Source organism: Thamnophis elegans, chromosome 5 (assembly GCF_009769535.1).
Source record: "Thamnophis elegans isolate rThaEle1 chromosome 5, rThaEle1.pri, whole genome shotgun sequence".
Lineage (NCBI taxonomy): Eukaryota > Metazoa > Chordata > Lepidosauria > Squamata > Colubridae > Thamnophis > Thamnophis elegans.
The window spans coordinates 56,281,850-56,304,635 of NC_045545.1; the positions used below are offsets into that span (position 1 = coordinate 56,281,850).

Below are 22,786 nucleotides of genomic sequence, written 5' to 3' on the forward strand. Positions count from 1 at the left end.
TCCTCTCTCGCGTACATCTTGCATTATTTTCATCTTTACCCTCGGCTTCTTTCCGGTCCATACAAATTTGTTGATACCCTTCTGCCATTCTAAAAGATTCTCATCTTTTTTAAGTATAGGTAACATTTGAAAGAGAAATAAAATTTTTGGTAAGATGTTCATTTTCACTGCCGCTATCCTACCCAACAAAGATAAGTGCAATTTCTCCCATTTTTTCATCTCTGTCTGTATACTATGCCAAAGTGGTTCATAATTATGCTTATATAGTTTCCCATTTGAAGTTAAGATGTTAACTCCAAGATATTTGACTTTTTTAACTACCTCACATCCTAGCATCACTCCTAGTTCTTCCTTTTGTTTAGTATTCATATTTATAGCTAATATTTTTGTTTTTCCTAAATTTATTTTAAAACCAGACACTTGACCATATTGATTAATCGTATTCATTAAAACCATACTGGATTCCTGCGGTTGTTCCAATATTATGACCAAATCATCCACAAAAGCGCACACTCTGTATTCTTGCTGCCTAATCTTGATCCCTTTTAGACCATCCAAGCCCCGTATTTTATTCAACAATACTTCCAAAGTTATAATAAACAATAATGGGGACAAAGGACAGCCCTGTCTTGTACCTTTTCCAATTTGAAAAGAGTCTGTTAAACTTCCATTGACTATGATTTGTGCTGTTTGCTGTTGGCATATTGCTTTAATTGACTGTAAAAAATTATCTCCTATCTGCATTTTTTGCAATATCTTCAACAGAAATTGCCAGTTAACTCGATCAAAGGCCTTCTCAGCATCCAAAAATATAAACGCAGCAGGGATTTGGTTGTTCTTTCCCAAATATTCTAATGCATTAATAATTAATCTGACATTACTTTTCATCTGTCTCCCCTGTATAAAACCTGTTTGGTCGGTGTGTATCAATTGTTGAATAACCAGCATTAACCTATTTGCTAGTATTTTAGTAAAAATTTTATAATCTACATTAAGTAATGAGATAGGTCTATAATTTTTTGGTTGGGTAGTATCTTGATCTTCTTTGGGTATCAAAGATATAAACGCTGTCTTCCAAGATGGAGGCACTTTACCTTCTGTTTGAATCTTATTAAATAATTCTCTAAGAGGTTATATCATTTCTAACTGTAAATTTTTATAGTAAACCGCTGTCAAACCGTCTGTACCTGGTGCTTTCCCTAACTTTAATTGCTTAATTGCCTGCAAAATTTCCCCCGAGGTTATTGGTTGATTCAATTTTTACCTGTGCTCTTCTCTAACTGAGGGTATTTTCTCTTTATCTAAATATTTGTCTATATCTAAACCATTAATTTTATCCCCTTTATACAATTCTGTAAAAAATTCCCGAAATGCCTTTTGAATCTCTTCCTGTTGAAACACCTCCTTCCCTCTGTAAATCAGTTTAGATATATTTCGAGTTTTCCTTTTTTTCCTAGTCTGATAAGCTAACCATCTGCCAGGTTTGTTTGCGTTACAAAAAGTATTGTGTTTTGCATATAATAAATTAGTGACTACCATGTCAAATTGAGATTTTAATATGGTGATAGCTTCCTTAACCTTTGTATCGCCTGGATTCATTGTTAACTGCAGCTCTTTTCTCTTAATTTCCTCTTCCAATTCTGTTCGTTTTAACCCTTGTTTATATCTATGTGTTTTATTTATATTCATCAGCACTCCTCTCATATACGCTTTGCTTGCATCCCATACGAATTCCATAGATGTACCCTTATTCATATTCAAAACAAAATATTCAGATAACATTTTTTTACAATCATTAATATACCTTTCATATCTAAATAAGTTTTCATTCAATCTCCAAGACCTTCTTGCCTGCACTACCCTTCCCAATTCCATCCAAACTGGATTATGATCCGAAAGGACCCTAGCCGCAATCTTTGTCTTCTTGACCCTAGAAAGCAAATAATTAGTGATTAGTATAAAATCAATCCTTGAAAGGGATTGATGTCTATCAGAGAAGAAAGTGAAATCATATTCCTCTGCGTTTCTTTCTCGCCAAATATCTCTCAATTCAAAGTCGTCCATCATGTCAAAAAAAGGTTTGGGTAGCTTTGCTCGCATCTTAGTATTTGGGCGAGAAGTCTTCTTATCTCTTTTAGTGTCTATCACACCATTCCAATCACCCAATAGTATACAGGACCTATAGTCCCACTGTACTAATTTGGCATGAAGATTTCTATAGAATCCGTCTTGCTGTTGATTAGGAGCATAAATTCCCAAAAGTAATGTCTTTTTCCCTTCTAGGATTAGATCTAACGCGATATATCTTCCGAAGGGATCTGCTTCAATTAATTCAGCTTTCATGTCTTTTCTTAAGTATACAACTGTACCATTTTTCTTTTCCATAGCAGAAGCTACAAAATGTTGACCAAGTTTTGAGTTAATCAGATATTTTTGATCAGTTGATTTGATATGAGTTTCTTGCAAACAAATTATATCATTCTTAAACTGTTTAAGATAGTGAAGTATATTCTTTCTCTTCTGTGGAGAATTCAATCCATTGATATTCCATGTTAAGATCTTAGTTGTCATCTTTGGTTGGCTGAAGCTTTTTTAGAGCTTCCTGCATAGCCTGTTTAACCTTAGGCCTAGCTCCTCCCACTGCTTCCAGACTTGTTACTGTAGCTCCTTGATCGATGGCCGGTGATTGTTGAGGTTGTTGCCTTTTAGCTTGTTTCTCCATTCGTCTAGTAATCATACAGCTAGGTCTTTGTTCCATAACACCTTGCGCTTCTAGGAGAGAGAGATGCTCCATCTTATCTGATAGTTGTGTAGTTTGCTGTCTGTCCTGTCCTTCTTGTGGTCTTTCTCCAGGTCCAGATGATGCAGGATGTTCAGCCTTCAAAATGTTATGGTAAAAATCTCGGGCTTTCCATACGGAGTTGAGGCGATATCTTTGCCTATCAAATGTAAGTATAATACCAAATGGTGCGTCCCATCTATACTGTATCTGACGGTTTCTGAGTTCTTCGACTAAAATGCGTAGTCTCTCCTGGCTCTTAACGTTTGAGGTGGTATCTCTTTCAAAACAATCGGGTCTTGACCGCCAATTTGGAGCTTAGTGTTATAAGACTCTTGTAGTATCGTGTTTCTGAGCTCTCTTGTAGTGAAGTATATAACGATGTCTCGAGGAATCTGTTTCTGCTTTGCCACCCATGAGTTAACGCGATAAACTTTGTCGATCTGCCAGTCGAGCTTAGTCCTCGGTCTTCCCAACAGACGGTCAAAGGGTTCTGATAGAATCTGTTTCAGGTTCTCCTGTTTCTCTTCACGCAGCCCCCTTACTCTTAATGCCAGTTCCATTTGTCTATACTGTATCATAATAATTTCTTTTTCAGCATTTTCAACTTTTTATTGCACCACCTCTGTTTTCGATGTCAAGTTGGTATTAGCCTCATTAAGATCCTCTAGACTATCTTCAATTCCGGAAACATGTTCTGTCAATACAGTTACAAGTCCCAGCATTTCATCTTTAATTTTAACAACCCTGGCATCAATTTTATCATACAACTCCTGTTTAAGTTCTTTTATTTCCCCTTTTATTTCTTTTATTTCTTCTTTTCCCTCCTGTTTTATCTCCTGTTTTATCTCCTCTTTAAGATCTCTAAGTTTATCTTCCATTTTAATTGTCTGAGCATTGAGAGCCACACTTAATTCACTCAAGAAGAATTCTTTGGTTAACAAGTCTCCAGCAGGGGGTGTAGGGAGCGGAGGCTGCGACCTTGTGCTAGGCACTGGGGATGTGCCCCTGAGAGTAGAGGGCGATGGTTTCAAATTAAGATTTGGTTTTGAGGCCATTCCAAGTTTTATCTTCAAGCAGTTAATAAAACTCTACTGGCCGACTGTGCAGCTATAGGAAGAGATGCTGAATTTCTCCCTTTGTTTTGAAATTTGAGGCTTGGCAAGGCTTTACCAAGGATTTCAGAAAATAAGCATTGTAACAAGACAGTTCAGCAGATTCATCACCATTTAAATTCCAGATAAGCAAAATTAATGAGAGAAAGGAAGTCTTGTAAAAATGAAACTAATTAAAAAGTTTCTGCTGGCCGATTGTGAGGCAGGGTGATAAATCACTCCTGTCTCCTTTGAAGTTTCAAAGTTCTGTAGTGTTTAACAAGGAGTTTAAGAAAACAATCATTGTTACAGGAGAATCCAGCCGTCTCGGCGCCATTTGAAAAGCCTCTAAGTAAATAGATTTTCAGAAGAAGATCTTGTAAAAAAAAGAAGCTAGGATCTTGATAAACAATTAATGTCCTCGTAAACGGATTCAGCTCGCATTAAAATCAAATAAATCAAAACTGTGAACTGAGTGGGAGAGATCTTACTTTGTACTGCGCAAGGCAGTTTGAAGTTCCCAGCACGGACACCGTTCTGCCTTGGGCTGGCCCCCCTCTCTCTGCAGACACAAAAGCTGCAAAAATCGAAGGGCATTTGCCAGCAAAACTATATCTTCTTCCCTTCTTGCCTGAAGGATAAGAAACCTGTTAGACGTCAGGTAGATGATCATCTAAACAGATACGTGACCAGGAATTCGGGAGCAGCTATTTTAAGCTGCCACCATCAGTAAGCTCCGCCCAGGAAGAATCTGTTTTTTTGATATCCATAATTTCCACCATCAAAATTCTTCCCTCTTCATCTGCATAAATTAGTTTTGCTGGAATATTGCCTTTAATATAGAAGATCACTCCTCTTTTCTTGCAGTTCGCCAATGTTGAAAACATTTTCCCAAGCTTTGGTTGAATTAGTAGATGTTAATATCCCTTTTGCACTGCACTCTACTTAATGCTATCATTGAAAGCTATCCAGAACCTGCACCTGGTATATAATTCAAGAGGATGGGTGATTATGGGCATGGCATATAATTTACTTCATGAACTGAAGTGTTTATCTAAATGGCTGTCTGTCTGTCTTTTGTAGTTTCTGTGAGATTGTAATGGCTGGCAGAGTAGGCTTGATTCAGGTCTTCTCTGTTAAGCCATTCCATTTGGTGGGATTCAAGGAGCCTTGCATGCTAGCACCTGCCATTGAGAACACCATCTCCCCTGAGATTTATCTGTAGATGGTATTTAAAAGAGACTTGAAATCTTGGCTGTTCCCTCAAACCTTGGCCTGAACAACTAGTGGGTTCTCTGCAGTGGTGGGTTCCAGATTCGGTTCCAATCGGTACGGTTAGAACGGCCCCAGAGTCACTGTGCGGCGCGCACATGCGTTGTAGCATCAAATGATGCTTCTGCAAGCCTCCGTGATGCTCCAGCTGCTCGGTAGAACGTCGCGCAGGAACCATATGTACCATGCATGTGCGCGGAAGCACCAAAATCTTAAAGCACAGGTAAGGAGTGCAGGTATACTGGGGCATAGTGCCTGCAACCCACCACTGGTTCTCTGTATTTCTTTTGAATAAAGTAGCTTTTACTTTTGGACATTTGATGTTTCCCATTTGTATTTTATCTCTGCTTTATTTCTACTTTTTATTCTACACTACACAATCATTATAGAGTTTGGTAACCTTAAACATCTTATAAAATTAGTCAGTCAATCAATACATCGTTTCAGCTTCAGGAAAAGGTTTTTTAAAGTTACATCTACATATGTTATCATGGTTTAAGACAGTGTTTTTCAACCTTTTTTGTGCAAAGGCACACTTTTTTCATGAAAAAAATCACGAGGCACACCACCATTAGAAAATTTTTTAAAAAATTAACTCTGTGCCTATATTGACTATATATAAAGTAATTCTCCCACGGCACACCTTACACTATGTCACGGCACACTTATGTGCCGCGGCACAGTGGTTGAAAAACACTGGTTTAAGAAATCTGGTTAGCTAATGATATAGTGTAAATTTTTGTTCATTTTTATTAGGAGCAATAGCTGATCTTGGAAAAAACAGACTAAAGATTTCAGGTATTAGTTCACATTGCTTTGAGTAGTAAAAGAAGAAGTGAGACAATCCTTGTATAAATAAAACAATCCATTTTAGTCATAGTATTAATAGATATGCCTACTGAGGCGACAGCACTGTTTCACATGAGGCTTGAGAATCCCTTTGTAGAGAATTGTATAAAGATGACATTCCAGTGAAACTTTTTTTAGCTGCTGATTAAGAATTGCCAAAGCTAAGAACATATAGTAGTAGTGGCTAACTTAAGACAGATAAACCTCTGCTTAATGATTTAATATCTCAGATAATAAAGGATAATTTGAATTAGTGAGCTTTTGTTTTGGGTTTGCTGTTTTGTTCATAGATAACTAAATCAATACATTTAAAGTATGTAATTTTAAAAAGGGAAAAGAGATGACCCAAGAAATCAGACCATTAGTGTTGGAAACTCACGAATTGCTTAGGAGAACCTGGTGGAAAAAGCAAGTGGCTTCTTGAAGGGATGTCACCTGTACACCAACAATTGGAGCTTTGCTTTTTCCATGTTTCTATACACAGGTATATTGATTTCAAATTGGTATTTAGATCTGTTTACCAATTTAAACTTTTTATTTTGATACCTATGTTTGTATATTTCATGATTTCAAAAGGATTTATCTTTTTCTTCAAATCTTGCTTTAAAAATGAATCTTATATGAGAACAGTGAAAAGAGAATATATGCTAACTTTATAGGAGTTTGCATAGGAATAGATCCATGGAAAAGATCTATAAATGCACTATAAAATGTTTTTGTTTCATGCTTTATTAATTATTAGTAAAACATGCTTTATTCTGTTTATTTTTAATATATATCATTTTTACTCCTATTGTTTTATATGACATCTTTAACAATTGTTTTTTTCCCCTCCCAGATGTCTGTCCTGTTTATACCTTACCAGAATTTGAAGGTTCTGAACCAGTATTTTCCCTCCCATACCTTATATATTATAATCAGGTTTTCTACAAGTGCAAACTAGGATTTGAACTAGTCAATGAAAATGTAACCTTCTTGGTGTGTCGTAAGGGTGCCTGGTTACCAAAAGAAGACTTATGCAAAAGTATGTCTTTTTCTTACTAGAAAAATGCATCTGTTTTTGTTCTGTTTAAAGAATATTATAAGTCTTAAAATATATTTTAAAAACCACCAAGGACCTCCTATTAGGTGGTTGTTCTAATGCTTTCTTTGAAATATGCTAAAGTTGACAGTTCTGGCTGAACAAAGTGGAGGATTGCTGGGTGGTGAAAGAAAAGCTCTGACTCTGCTGACCTCTAGTGGTTATTTGGATTTTTCACCCTGACACTTGGTCCTACATAAGCAGTGCTATAATGGAAAAAACATCCCACAATTGTATAATGATATGGTTTTGATTAATGTTCATTAAGTATATAAATATCAGTTATTGTGTCTTGATTATTTGTGAATTTGTGATTTAAAAGATATCATGGGACTATAGGGCCTTGGTTTCTTTGTCCTGAGCTGACAGAAGGGAAAAGAGTTGGGGGATATATCATCTGATCCTGTGCATTTTTTACCATGAAGTCTCAGTTCTGACTCACTGAGCTTAATCAGTTTATCTAGTAATTTATACATATATTTCAGGATAAAATTGTAGCTTTTGATCTGTAAAGATCCACTCATGATTGGATTAAAATGCTCAATTGCTTCAATATTTATTTGGAAGTTGTGTATAGATTTGCAGGAAATCAAATTATAAAATTTGGTAGTGGATTTAGAATTGAAAAACCTTGAGAAGTATCACATGAGAAAAAATATTGAAGAATATTTGCAGTAATAAGTAGAACTGGGTGGTAATCTATTTAAATTGACAAAATATTTTATGTTTTTATGTGGTAAAATAATGTATTTAGGAAGTAAAGTGATACTGCCTACTGGATAACCACAATACTGCGACATACATAATTAAACTTAGTTCTGTTCACAATAGTGTCACGTTTGTTTATATTTGAGTATCAGAAATATTCATACAATTTACACATATGCTCTCCTGCCTCCCCACTCCCCCCAGCAATATGTATCTCAAGCTACAAGGGATAGATTGAGCAAAAGAATACATTAAATTTTATGTCTCGAGTTGTCTTCCCTAAGCTAAATGAAGAAATATGTTTAAATATTATTACTTTGTATGCTGCACAAGAAAAAAACGTTTCTTCCTCTAGCATGCATGGTCCCTCTTGAAACACTTATTTTTTTGGTAGCATGAGTAGATTTAATTTTTCAGAATTGATCAATGTCCAGTGTTCATTCAAAACAGTTGTATTTTTTTCCCTTATATTGGTTTTGAATGTCATTTCCACATAGAAATGGTGAATATTTATATATTCTATATATATTGTATATTTTGAATGTTCTTTGGTTGAAGCATGTTCTTCTCAAGTGGGCTTTTTTAAAAACTACAACATGCTGAAAATACCTTCAGAGAAAACATCATTGGATAGCAAGTTGAGCAGCATATAATTTTTATAAATAAATATTTTGTAGTGTGAAAAAGGTGTTATAGCTTGTAAGAAAAATCTGTTAAGACTATATGAAGATACATGGTAGTGTTGGTAACTGCTATAGGTTTTTTTTTTCTACACATAGGATTTGTTCCTTTTCTCTACCTTGGTCCCAAATCTAAGTCTTTCCGTCCTTCTCTCTATTCTAAGAAAATACTATACTGGTTTTTTTGCTGAGTAGAATGGAACACAGTTTTATATTGTCTGAAAAATTAAAAACCAACAATGATAACCAAATAACCCAACATTAATGGAAAAAGATTGAATTAAAGAGAGAATGTGAGTTGGACCTTGTAATAAGAGAGCGTAGCACTCTTACAGATCTTTTTATCTATCAGTGCATTCTCTGACATTTAAATGACAATTTCTGGCTTATCCTGAGGACACTGACGAGTTTCAGTTGATTCACAGTACTTATCTGGAAGCAAGTCACCACTTCCATTATCTCTTGGGCGCCAACAAAATATACATTTTTGTTGATAAGTTCTTAGAATTGTATGTAAATGTCCAAATACATTTTCCATTTATGGATCTTGATAGGGAAGTCGTTACAATTTTTAACAATTAATAATCCCCCAATATTGTCTAAACACTATTTGTTGTCTGTCTTAGTATTTATCCATGATCTTTTTGTATTTTTTTCTAAATTGTTTCTCCCCTCCCTCCACCAGGAATATATTGTGGACAGCCTCCTAAGATTACTGATGGATTTCATAATGGAACTGCAACCACTTACCCCTTTGGAACAAAAATACATTACCGTTGCAATAAAAATCTTTCCCTTATTGGGGCATCCTTTATGGTCTGCGGTATTAATAAAAATCTAACAGGACTGTGGAAAGAGAAACCACCCATATGCAAAGGTCCCTCCCTTCTTCAGTTTAAAACTTAATTGTTTTATGTTCCTTTTTATTTTTTCAGTAACATTGAAGAATTATTTTACTTTATTTCTAAGCATGATATTTATATCTGATTCCCTCAATTTCTCCAATTGTAGCCTTTTCTTAATCATATACTGTAAATGTAGTTTTTGTTTATATATTTAATTGATCAATACCAACTGATGCAAATCAAAGTGGCATATAAAGAAATAACAGTTAAAAGTTTTCATTTCAAATTTGATTCAGAGTTCCAGGAAATAAGTTTTCCTTTTGGAGGAGAAATCACTGGAGATTTCTGCTGTACTGTATTTTTGGATTACATTCAGGTGAAAAACAGATTAAAAATATACAGAAACAATCTGATATTTTATATCTTATGGTTGTATTAATTTTCCTATCTTATTAGGGGTATTCTGTAACAATCCAGTGGTAGAACATGGAATAATAATAAGTGAACCTGAGAAGAAATATACATATGGAAGCAAAGTTAAATTTCAGTGCGAAATTGGGTATTTCATGATTGGAAATTATTTGATTCGATGTGAAAAGAGCAACAATTGGGTTCCCATAGTACCATCGTGTAAAAAGAGTAAGATTTTACATTTTTAAATACATGATTGGAATTTCTTGGTAATAAATAATTTAAATGTAGACCTCAGAATGGTTAATATCATTCATACAATGAAATTCGTATCTTGACTTCTGTTTATCCCATTTGATGTCATGTATGGTCTTGTCCAACTATGAAAAATTGGTCATGTGTGAGCAGCATAATTATTCATATAATAATAGTGTCATATAGAACGGCAGGCATCCCAAAGTTGAGAAAAATGTTCTTGATAGCATTTAACAAATAACAAAAGAGATAACACAACTCTATGTGATTAATCAACCAAAATCATCCCATGAACTTTTGTAGCAAAGGGTTTTTTATACTGGGTCTTCCTGCCCTATTTTAATTAGGACATACTGAGCAAATAAGATCTTTTATTTTCATGTTTTTATCTGTGGGTGGACGGGCAGGAAATAATATCTATAACCAGCAGTAGAAAAAAGACAGAATCATGGAAATTGAATTTAAGTTAAAAATCTAATCTCCATCAATTATTGTATGGGAGATATTAGCAGAAGATTCAAAAGAAGAACAAGTTGAAAGAAGGAGAAATAGAAAAAGTACAAAAATCCATAAGCACAAAGTACTAAGTTGAAAGTGTACAGCAAATGCTTGAAAAAGGAACTTTAAAACAGTTAACTGGTAGGCAGGGATTATCTACTTGAGAAGATGTTACTGATTGATGTTACTGATTAGATTTCGGTCACATTTTTCCTTCAGGAACACAAGGAAAAATACATAGCACTTTTTTCTTTCATTTTTCTCCACAACAATAGTCCTCTAAGGTAGTTTTGGCAAAGAGAAGGAGTGAGCTGGCAAAAAATACCCAGAGAACTTCTGTGGCTGAGGATGAATATGAATTTAATTTTTCTCAACTTATTGTACTAAACTACAATAAGTTGCATGAAATTAACCAAAAAATTAACATTTGCAATGTTTTTACAAGTAGGTTACTATTTAATAAATGAGTGAAGCACCGATGAATAATGAGCCTCAAAAATGCCTTATGAAGATCAATGGCACCTGGCTGCATATATAGTGGCTGCCTTTAAAGCAGACTACTTGCAGGCTATTACCTGGGCACTGCCAAAAGAAAAGCCACAGTTTTTCTCCCTTTGGGGTGGTATAAGGACAAGAATTATAGTTTTAATCATAATTTCTAGAATCAAAAATGCGATACATTATATCTTAGTACGTTGCATGTCATATTATTTTAGCTTTCATGAATAAATGAAATAGGTTCTGATTAATGTTGTAGAGAGGGAGGGAACTGCCAGGCTGTCTTGTGAATTTTTGTGCTATGTTTATGGATACTTGTGGGGTTTTTATTTGTTGGCTGAAGCACATACTTGGGATGTACTGATCAGAATGGAGGTTTGGAGTTTGGAGCTGGCTGGGCTGGACAGAAGCAGACTCCAGAGACGAGCTGTGCTTATTATTTTACTGCACTGGCCACTTTATGGCATTTTACAGTCCTGTTTTGGTTACCATGTTTGTTGTTTTGTTGTGGATGTGGCAGCATTTTATGGACTCCTAGTCAGTTTTTTTCTGGAAGAGCAGGCTGCTGCCAGATACTGAGAGCAGTCTGGCACACCAAGAAACCTCTGACCCATAGCATGGCAAGCAGCCCCAAATGCATAGTAGCCAAAAGGTCAGAGATGGTGGCAAATAGGCAGGTGGGAGGAGTTGAAGGTACGGCACTTCCTTGCCTTGAAGAACTGAGGGTTGGGGCTGAGAGGGACCATACCTGGAATGAATTGGATTGGGACGTCCTTGGGAAATTAAAAAAAAACCCAGAGGATGGGAAGGCCACGATAAATGATTTTTATTGTTGCAACAACAAAAAACAACCCACAAACCAACCAACCCTATACAGATACCTCCCCAGGGCATGATTTGAAGGATAATTTAAATTGAAATGAAGTTCAATTAATCTTTTAGTCTGGTTGCCTAGAAACCTATTTATAGATATGTCAAAAGTGTAATTTAGTGTAAGATATACACATCTCTATCTTGAAATGGATCAAGTGTGTGACTTTGTGTGATGTGAATGTGAACTAATCAGGAGAAACTGAATTGTAACATACTATCTTAGCATTATCAGAATGTAGATAGATGATATGTCTTTATAATTTCTGCATAAAAAGTATTTTTATTAGTTGCTGCAGGCATATGTGGTCCTCCATCAATCCTCAATGGCGACATAGAGCCTTTGCAACCTCAGTATGAAACTGGAGTAACAGTTGTCATAACTTGCAACCGGAATTATTCTTTTATTGATGACACCATAATAATGACTATACAGTGTCAAGGTTATAATCTCTGGCATCCTCCTGCACAATTATGTTTATGTAAGTATAAATCTAGGTGTGAAGTGGTCTCTTCTATTGCTTTTGATGCTTTAATGTAGACAAAGGTGGCTATATATGAGAAATATGTTTTAAATATTATCAGTTTCCTTAAAGTGAATATTGACTGGTTCAGTAAGTACTTATTAAATTCCTTATAACACATATAAGAATGAATTTCTAAATACTATACCGAGGCTTGACTAGAAATCATAGACTTTTCGAAATAATCTAAAAATGAACATGATACAATGGTACTGTGATATTACTCCTTAATTGGTTCCAAGAGATGCAATGAGTACCAAACATTTTTTCCCATAAGGAATAATGTAGTGAGTCACATGAGAGGTGACACTGACCAGAACCTATGTCATGCATGGCTTTGCCCTGTCAGCTGGCCAGCGCGCATGTGTGCACTGTCCAGCTGACTTGGGCCTTCTTTTGAGGCCATGTTTTGCTCTCCGGAGGCTTCCCTGAAGCCTCCAAAGCACGAAAAACTGGTCTATGGGCAAACTGAAAGTTCGGCAACAAACTTCTGGTTTGCTTTTTCACTCCCTGGAGCATTCAGGCGGCTTCCCTGAAAGCTCTGGAGGTCGAAAATTGGCCCTATGGACAAACCGAAAGTCACTTCTGGTTTGCTCGTAGGACTGTTTTTTTCCCTCCGGAGCCTTCAGGGAAGCTTCCTGAAGGCTCCGGAAGTCGAAAATCGTCCCTACAGACAAACAGGAAGTCACTTCCAGTTTGCTTGTAGGACCGGTTTTTGCCCTCTGGAGCCTTCAGGAAAACCTCCTGAAGGCCCTTGAAAGCTCCAGAGGTCGAAAATCAGTCCTACGGACAAACCAGAACTCACCATTCCTGAACTTCTGTGTTCCCCGTAGATCCATTTTTCTGCCTTTTGAGACTCCAGGGGAAGCTCCTGCGGCCTCTGGAGGGCATCCAGGGGGGTGGGGGAGGCTGTTTTCGCCCTTCCCAGGCTCCTGAAAAGCCTCTGGAGCCTGGGGAAGGCGAAAAAAATATGTTGTTGACTATGCACATGTGAACGCGCTGAAGGGGGTCACGAAAATACCATTATGGGTGTGGCATGCCGGCACACAACCCCTTTGTGTTCCCCCCGCTTTTGGCACAGCAGCGAAAAAAGGTTTGCTTTCACTGTTCTAGCTTGTGCATTGACTACCAGACAAACAATGAATATTAGGACAACATTTTCATATCAAGATCTGTTGAGTACCAAATTGATAAATTTCAAAGCAATTGAGTATCAAAGTTCCACTGTACATTGTTTCATGATTAGAAAAAACGGATAGGAAAAATGAAAATTATGCTACAACCATAAAATAAGAGGTTAATTTACATCTATACTTTTAACTGCTGCATAAGAAAATCTGAAGCTACTTCTTTATACTCTACTTTCTTTCTCTTCTTCCCACATTTTATTGGCCCTTTCCTTTCTTTTAAATATTAGTTCTTTTTAGTTTTTATCTTTATTGTATTAAAATTTGGAAGAGTATTTTTTAAAGATCTTTTAAGATTGGATTTTCCAGTTATTTACAGGAGAGGCAGAATATTACATGTTATTGTTGACAGTTTCTGAATGTTGTAATGTATTGCATAATGAATTTAAATGAAAGTTTAGTTTGTACTGAAAAAGATTAGGAACAATGCAGACAAACCATTATACGGAAGTAATTTTTCTAAGTGCCACAATAATCATCTTGCCGCTTTAGCAGAGTAACTTTGGAAAAGGATGTTTGGCCCTGGTACGTGTCTGCCTGCCTGCCTGCCTGCCTGCCTGCCTGCCTGCCTGCCTGCCTGCCTGCCTGCCTGCCTGCCTGCCTGCCTCCCTCCCTCCCTCCATCCATCCATCCATCCCTCCCTCCCTCCCTCCCTCCATCCATCCATCCATCCATCCATCCATCCATCGATCCTATTTCATATAAATATCTTCTCATCTATTGCAAGCAAAACAAAACTTGCAATATTAAGGATTAGGGAAAATAAAAGAATAAATAGATAGATTAAAAACAATAAAATAGAATTCTTTATTGGCTGAAGGTGATTGAACATACACAAGGAATTTGTTTTCAGTGCATAAGCTCTCAGGATACAAGCCACAAGTGATAAATCATGATCCTAAATAGAAAATACAATAATCATAAATCATAAGATACAGCATTCAGCGATAGTCATAGAATACTAAATATGCAATCAACGTAACTCATAATAGGATTCTAAATATCGTGTTTCCCCCAAAATAAGACAGGGTCTTATTTCTTTTGCCCCACGAAATATGGCCCTGGGCTTATTATAGGGGGAGGGCTTGTTTTGGGGTTGCTGGGCAGTTGCTGTCTTGCAAGCGGGCTCCCGAAGACCCGGGCACAGCCTTGGGCGAAGCAGCCATGAGGTGACCACGCTCACAAGCAGCCGCCTGGCAAACTTACTCTCCAGCCAGGCAGAGTGCCATTCACTGACCTAGAGGGTATTCCTAAGGCGCCAAGCCATGTGGCACTCTGCCCGCCCCCCACCTCTCGTGGCTTGGCACATTAGGGACACCCCCTAAGTCAGTGCATGGAGCTCTGCCCAGTTGGAGAGGGGAGTTGCGCGAGCACCTGTTCCGCCCCCAGCAAGCATGCCTCCCAGCCTCACCATGCCCTGGCCCAGCTCTCCCTGTAGGGCCAGGTGCCGCTGCCAAACTCCGAGCATAACTTCTTCTCTGATTTCCAAACTCCAAAACTCGGCTGCCAAGACTTCCAGCAGTGGCCTCTCTAGGAGTGCGCTCTATGGTTGTGGGCCAGCTGCCGGACAGAGAGTCTTCCAGACAGAGAATCTTCCAGCAGCCAGGCCACAACCATAGAGCAAACTCCTAGAGCAGCCGCTGCTGGAAGACTCGGCAGCTGAGTTTTGGAGTTTGGAAGCTGGAGAAGAAGTTATGCTCGGAGTTTGGCAGCGGCACCTGGCCCTGCAGGGAGAGCTGGGCCAGGGCATGATGAGGCTGGGAGGCATGCTTGCTGGGGGCGGAACAGGCGCTCACGCACCCCCCCTCTCCAACTGGGCAGAGCTCTATGCAGTGACCTAGGGGGTATCCCAAATGTGCCAAGCCGCGGGAGTTGGGCGGGCAGAGCGCCATGTGGCTTGGCGCCTTAGGGATACCCCCTAGGTCAGTGAATGGCACTCTGCCTGGCTGGAGAATAGGTTTGCCGGGCGGCTACTCGTGAGCGTGGTCACCTCATGGCTGCTTCGCCCCTGAAGCTGTGCCCGGGTCTTCAGGAGCCCACTTGCAAGGGAGCAGCCGCCCAGTAACTCCCACCTCCGGACAGGCAGAATGCCACTCCCCAACCTAGCGGTATCCCGAAGGCACCAAGCAATGTGAGTTCCTTCCCCCCGGCTCCCACAGCTTGGTGCCTTCGGGATACCGCTAGGTTGGTTAGCGGTGCTCTACCTGGCCGGAGGGCTTTTTCCAGGGGGCTTATTTTCAGGGGTGGACTTATATTTTTGCCCACACGAAAATGTGGCAAGGCGTTAGTTTCAGGAGAGGTCGTATTTTCGGGCAAACATGGTAAAAGCTATCGGCATAAGTCGTGAGATACAAACAACAAAGTTGTAGTCATAAAGGAATAGGTAATAAGATAGATGAGAAGGATAAGTAATACAGCCCTACTAGGTGGTTTGACATCTCAAGGCACAGACAGTATTGTGGGGATTAACAGAGTGATAGCATGGAGGAAAAACTGTCTGTGTGCCTTATTGTTTTAATATTTTGCATCAATTTCAGTATTTGCTTTTTTTTGGCTTATAATACGTATTCGTATTTTTAGTTAAAACTTCACCAGATAATTTTCATCTTTTCATCAATCATGGAAAAATAGTCCGTGGGGGGAAAAAATATTACGAGCCTGGAGATGAGGTGGATATTGCATGCCATGGTGGCTATGTATTGAAAGGGCCATCTAAGATTAAATATATTGGTGGAAAGAAATGGCTTCCTAGTGTCCCAACTTGTCATCTGAGTAAGTATCAATGAAAATATATACCTATACTAAGTAAGCATTGTTTTAACTGCCTAGAAATTATTTGCTGTTCTCTTTTTAAAATATAGCATGGATTTGAAGATTGTAGAATTCTAATCTGACAAAATGTATTTGGCTGAAAGAAGGCTGAAGAAAGCTGCTTTGCTTTTTTCACACAAAAGAAAAATACTACTTAATGCAATGATCTAGGATGATCTCAGCTAGAAGACTACGCATTCCCAGTTTACCTCTCTATTCCCCTTGTTTCTTATGTGAACATAAATCAGATTTTGCCTTGTAGCAACGTAAAATAAAAATGGGAAGTTCTGGTATTTTTAAACCTGTATGTTTTCTGCCAGCTCCTATAGTGTGTAAATAACATTTTAGTACCCCTGTGCTGAAACCTTGTTTGTCACACAGTCAGTCAGTTATATTCAGACTGGATTTGGATTTTGTTCCTCTGCTGTTTGAGGGATTTCTTTTCTGCTGACATGGAAGTAGCTTGTTTTCAACTGGATGATGTTAGATTGCATCAGCTACCACACCAGTCAGTAATTTGACAGTTGTTGGCTATTAGGTAATTGGCCTGTAGTTGCCTGATGTTGTCTCTTTTGCTGGATCTTTCATTTTGCCAGATATTAGCTACTCTTCCATATCAGCTCCTTGCAGTAGGGCTGGGCGTCCACCATGGGCACGCACTCTGTGCATGCATACACACCTACTGCGACCCTCCAGCTACTTGGCGGAGGTTGCGGAGGTGCTGTATGCTGCGCTTGCGTGCGCAAATGGCCTGGTTGGCTTAAATACAGGTAAGGAACGAGGGAGGACGGGTGGGCCCTCCAAAGCACCATTCTGGTACGGTGGCCGCTGCTCCCAGCAGCCACTGGTACGCCCGTACTGGGGGGTACCTGCCAGAACCCACCACTGCTGCAGTTTCTCCATTGATAGATTAATAGAAATCCTTCTGTTTGGATTGAAATTGGAGATTTTGTATATAATTTGCAATTTGAGCTTCCTAACTGCTAATCTTCTTGATTATAACTATTATTTGCTCCTTTATTATTTCCAGTGCTTACTTGATCTTCCTTGTTTCTAAGTGGTATTTCTTGATTAGGTATTCTTTGGTTTTCTTTTTGTTAAGTTTATTTTCATTCATCTGTTCTAGTTTACTTGAATCTTATCTCAGTTTGCTAATCTTATTTTCCAGCCTGATCTTACATTTTGGTGGGGCATAGTTTGCCTTTTATCTTTGTTGACTTTGCACCCCAGATATTCAATGAGAACTGCAGTTTTTGCTGTATATTAGTTGGATTGTTATTTGCAGTGAGCTAGTGCTTAAATTTGATATTACATTACTTGGCATCTTTTAATGCTTGTGCTAGCTATTTCTTTGGAAAAACCTTCAATGCAGGTAACCTTATTCTGTTGTTTTGTGCTGTTCTAGATGCTTAATATTGATAAGTAATATTATTTTTTGTACTTTTAAAAGAAAATATGATCAAAATTTTATTTCAGAATGAGTACACCAATTTATATTCTTTTAAAACTACATGATTTCTCGATTGTACAATAGGTTTTTAGGTTGAAAACTTATTTTAAAAAAAAAATAATATGAACCTCCTCAGAGTGTAGAGTTTCAGCTAATAATTTCTGCTGAGTTTTCGAGCCTGAATAATTCATTGTTCCATAAATAATATGTATGTTCATTTTGTAAGAAATTCACTTACCAGAATAATTTTTCTTTTTCTTTTTAGGTAACTTCATCAAACTAGTTATATGTGGTATGTAACTTTGAAAATGAACATGTAAATCTTAGCACTGTTCAATTTCTCTTTTGAAAAATCTGCAGTTCATTTTTGGAAACCTCATCTACTTCTTTATTGGGTGGAACTAGTTCTTCCATTCCTTTTAACCTAGACGTCTCAATAGTGTAACCAAGCTTCCTCTTGAACTTCTGTGCAAATATGGATAACACAGAACACAATTTTGTCCATATTGTTTCAGTTCATGAGATGGTAATAAACATGTATAGCTTGGGGTTTGCCTTCATGGTGTGAGAGTTCTCTCTGATTGGGTTTTGGATAAAGTAATTTCATTACTTTGGCAGGTAATACTGCAGTAGGAATTCTGAAGAAATTGTTTTTGATGATGGAGTTACATATCTTTTTGTATACCTGCCCTGCACATGCTTGAGTGGCTTGTATGGTACATGGGAGGATGGTATTTTTTTTGCAAGTGATGGATCCTTGATGCTGGTAGATAATTTATTTGATAAAATGGTGCTTTTGACTTATCTGCATTTTGATTGCATCCTTTGAGATTGATGGAGTTGATAATTATATGATGAGATAGTTCTTTTCCCATGTTTGTTTCACTATAGATGGTTATACATTATTAGTACATGTGCATTTGCTTGTTTGCTTACTTGTTATATTTGCAATATGGTATGTGGGTAATAATTCCCAAGGACTGCCTGAAAGGTTAAAAATAGGATACTAGAGTTATGATTAGATGTGATCTAGGTGTTTGGGGAAATAATTTTTTTGAAGGTATTAACTTTGGATCTTTTTTAATGTCCAGTTTTAGGTCTTTATGTCTGCTGGTCAGAATTTAAAAATTCTTTGGAAATTTTCAATCTGGCTTGTTCTGAATTAATTTTCATACTGATTGTTCAAATAATTTAATTGTCCACAGGTTAGTGAATTTCTGCAATTAACAGGTATTAAGATTGGAATAGTTTCCACGTAATATTCCAGCTGTAAGGATTTAATTAAAGGACCGAGTAACCACATTTTGAATCACATATTAATTTTCTTGGTTTTAGTTATTTTTACTAAGACACTGTAATTTTACGATGGCACTTTGTATTTTTTTTTTCTTTTTAGGGTCTTCATTACCTTTGTGGATTTTGGCAGTAACAATTTTTTACCGGAAATATATAGAAAAGGTAGAATTGCCTTATTTCCTTAATTTTTTATTTTATTTTGCTTTATATGGGCACTAAAATATTTTTAGATAGAAAAAAAATGCAGTATTGGTGTAAATGCCATTCATGTATGATATACGTATTTTGTAGTTCCATGGTGGGGGAAAAAGAAAGCTAAGAAGTAGGCAAATTATGCTATTTTCTGCTTGTATCAGTGTATATTGCTTCTAAACTTTTTTTTTTGCATTGATATGTATTTTTGTTAAAGAAAAAAGCGACATGTATATTTATGTCTATCATGAATTCAGGGATGGTAGTAGGAATGCAGAGGCTCATGTGATTAGGATGCAGAGTTAATTTGCAAGCCCACATTTGAAGCTTGAGTTCTGTTGAATGTCAGGGAGAGCTCCCATCGCTTCAGCTCCAAACATTCAGTTGTTATGTTTATCTTGTGTCTACTATTTCCTCTGGCTGTTCATAAATTTCTAAATACTGTTCTGTTTTTCATGTTAACCTTTACTCTGGCATGTTTTATTATTATTCTAATAGGTTAGTTCTCTGATATCCTTAGTTTTTGTATAATTTACAATCTTCTGCTCTAGCTTCAGAAGTGTTTTCACTTTTTTATGGTTCTAATTCCAAACCCAACCAATTCCCTTTCCCTCAGTTGTCTTTATTGCTGACCAGTCTCTGTTATCAATTATTTCAATGGCTTACAAACAATCCTGAACCGGGAGGCTCTCACAAAAGTCACTCGTGCCCTTGTGACCTCTAGGCTGGAGTACTGCAATGTGCTCTACATGGGGCTGCCCTTGAAGAGTATTCGGCGACTTCAGCTGGTCCAGAATGCAGCCGCGCGAGCGATCGTGGGTGCACCTCGTTTCACCCACGTAACACCTATCCTCCGCGAGCTGCATTGGCTGCCTGTTGATCTCCGGGTGCGCTTCAAGGTGCTAGTTGTCACCTACAAAGCCCTTCATGGTATTGGATCTGGGTACTTGAGAGACCGCCTACTGCCAATTACCTCCACTAGGCCAATAAGATCCCATAGATTAGGCCTCCTCCGAATTCCATCAGCCGGTCAATGTCGACTGGCAACTACCCGGAGGAGAGCCTTCTCGGTGGCTGCTCCGACCCTATGGAACGAACTCCCTGTGGAGATTCGTACCCTCACCACCCTTCAGACCTTCCGCGTAGCCCTTAAAACCTGGCTGTCCCGACAAGCCTGGGGCTAAAGACTCCAACCCCACCCGAATAGTATGACTGTTGTGCTTTTTAACTATGTATTGTCTTCATGTGTATAACTTGTTTTGTACTTCCCTTCCCCTGAATTGTGAGCCGCCCTGAGTCCCCTCAGGGAAAAGGGCGGCATACAAATAAAGTTAAATCCAAAATCCAAATCCAATCAAAGCAAGACAACTGGACAATGCAATAGTTTAAATAAATAACAATGATACAAAAGCATCTAAGACTCCATCATAAACAATTCATAACATTCATAATCAAAATAATTATACTTAATAATGCTCAATACAAACTATTATCAGGGTCAGGGCCAAATTCATCTCTAGGGAAGGGGATGATATACCACATATCATGGTAGAGCATTCCTTCTATATGTATTCCCCATTGTCCCAGCTTATTCTCTTGTAACCCCTTCTCCAATGAATGTAAATACAAACTTTAATTGCCTTCTCTTACTGATGTCTTACTGATTGACATTTCTTTTCCTTAAGAGGTGAACAAGAGAAAGTCAGAGAAGAATGAAAAGGAAGGGCAGACACAGCAACCATAATAGTGGCTTGGCTGCCTGGGGCATGAGTAAACTTTGTTCCAACATGAGAAAACTGAAAGTTGCATGAGCAATGACATATTCTGCAGTATGTTTAGTGAGAGTCTCCAATAACATCTCTATGGTGAAAGAGCTCATCATCAGCAAGAACTGTCAGGTAGATTTAACTTATTTTTTTTTCATTCTTTTGGTCCTTAGTTGTGTAATAGGCTGTATTTTGTTAAAAAAAACTTAGCAATAGTGGTAGAGCCATCATTCTGTGCTGATGATACATCATGGTTTTAATTGGGTTGGTAGTATAAGATTGGAACTTAAATATAATAAATAAAAGTTTATGTATAGGTAGTTGTTAACACTGTACATGTCTGGAATTATAAGGGCCTTGGAATGGGTGCTTTTTGGCCAGTGAAACACTTTCAGCCATCACAAAATGTTGCACACCACCTCTGTAATCACATATTATAATCTGGTTGCTTGACAACCAGTTGCCAAGCACCTCATGATTTGTAACCTTCACTGCCACCTTCTCCAGAAAGTCAGTAGAGAAACCGGCAGATAAGATTGCTAGCTGCTGCCATGTGCTGAGAGGATTCCCTCATTTCTGAGGGCTGGCTGAAAGAGCTGCTTCCCAAAGGGAGCTGTGGCAGGATGCAGAAATATTGCTGAAAGACTGAAGATTTATTTCATTCCTGTACTCTGCCAAAACAGTTTCTTTGTATTTAAAGTATATACAGAAAATATGATTAGGGCTGTCTGAATTTATAACATGATTTTCTCAGTAAATGTTATCAATTTTATTAACAAATTTTCCAAAATATTCCCCTGGAGATATTGATTCAACTGATCAGTTTTAATTTATGTTGGTGCTGAAAGCATACAGTATATTCAAATATTCCCTTTGATTTTATTATATCTTCATTCCTAATGAAGCAGATTATAAGTCTTGGTTTGCTTCCATCTTTAATCATCTACAATTTTGATACCATGGCTTTATGTAAGTTCTAGAACCTCTCATCAAACCTTTGAGCAAAAACAGGCAGAGCAGTGTGAACATTGCATACAATGATGTCCTGTTTGGTTGATGCCACACTCTCCTCTATGCTATACTGCGACAGAACTTTATTCCCTTCGGGAACTCCCCCTTTCCCGGGGATGGCCTTCTTGCCTATCAAGTCGCTTCCTTAATGACGGATCTTGGGATCCCGAGAGGTGGCATGCGAAGAAGACTTCTTAGGGTTTTTTTGCAAGGATTTTTAAATCAAATTTTAAGGGGAGGGCGGGGGGGGGGTTGATACGGACTGCTCAGACAGGCTTGGGGGGAGTCTGCCAGGGCACAGGCCAGAGCTAACTAATGGGCGCGGGTCGGGAGTGCTAGGAAGGGTTGGGATTCCGGGGGAGACATTAAGCCACTCCATTGGAGGGGTTCACCATCTCTACTGTTTGTGGGAGAGGCAGATATGGTGGGGGCCGAAGGCCAAATTATGTTCGGGGAACGCGGGTCCGCTGTTTAAGAGTGATCACACATTCCGACCCTCATCATTTGACCCCTTCCAGTCTGGCTTCAGACCCGGTTACAGCACAGAAACCGCTTTGGTCGCATTGACCGATGATCTCTGGAGAGCTAGGGATGGAGGCCATGCTTCCATCCTAGTTCTCCTGGACCTCTCAGCGGCTTTCGATACCATCGACCATGGTATCCTTCTGCGACGACTGCGGGAGATAGGGGTGGGCGGCACTGTTTTGCA

At 38.2% G+C, this 22,786-nt stretch overlaps 1 protein-coding gene across 18 annotated transcripts in view; it reads left to right on the forward strand.

The window, feature by feature from the left end:
- Positions 1–22,786, forward strand: part of LOC116508920 (complement component receptor 1-like protein) — a 47,185-nt gene that overhangs the window by 8,893 nt on the left and 15,506 nt on the right. For 17 of the 18 annotated variants that reach the window (XM_032217740.1, XM_032217749.1, XM_032217744.1 and 14 more), the window contains exons 2-10: positions 6,833–7,018; positions 9,149–9,340; positions 9,765–9,947; positions 12,131–12,322; positions 16,132–16,323; positions 18,078–18,104; positions 18,904–19,017; positions 19,209–19,270; positions 20,986–21,198. In XM_032217740.1, coding sequence (XP_032073631.1) covers positions 6,833–7,018; positions 9,149–9,340; positions 9,765–9,947; positions 12,131–12,322; positions 16,132–16,323; positions 18,078–18,104; positions 18,904–19,007 — 1,076 coding nt within the window. In that variant the 3' untranslated portion in view covers positions 19,008–19,017; positions 19,209–19,270; positions 20,986–21,198. The remainder of the gene's footprint in view (positions 1–6,832; positions 7,019–9,148; positions 9,341–9,764; positions 9,948–12,130; positions 12,323–16,131; positions 16,324–18,077; positions 18,105–18,903; positions 19,018–19,208; positions 19,271–20,985; positions 21,199–22,786) is intronic. The other variant, XM_032217758.1, reaches the window with a different exon arrangement.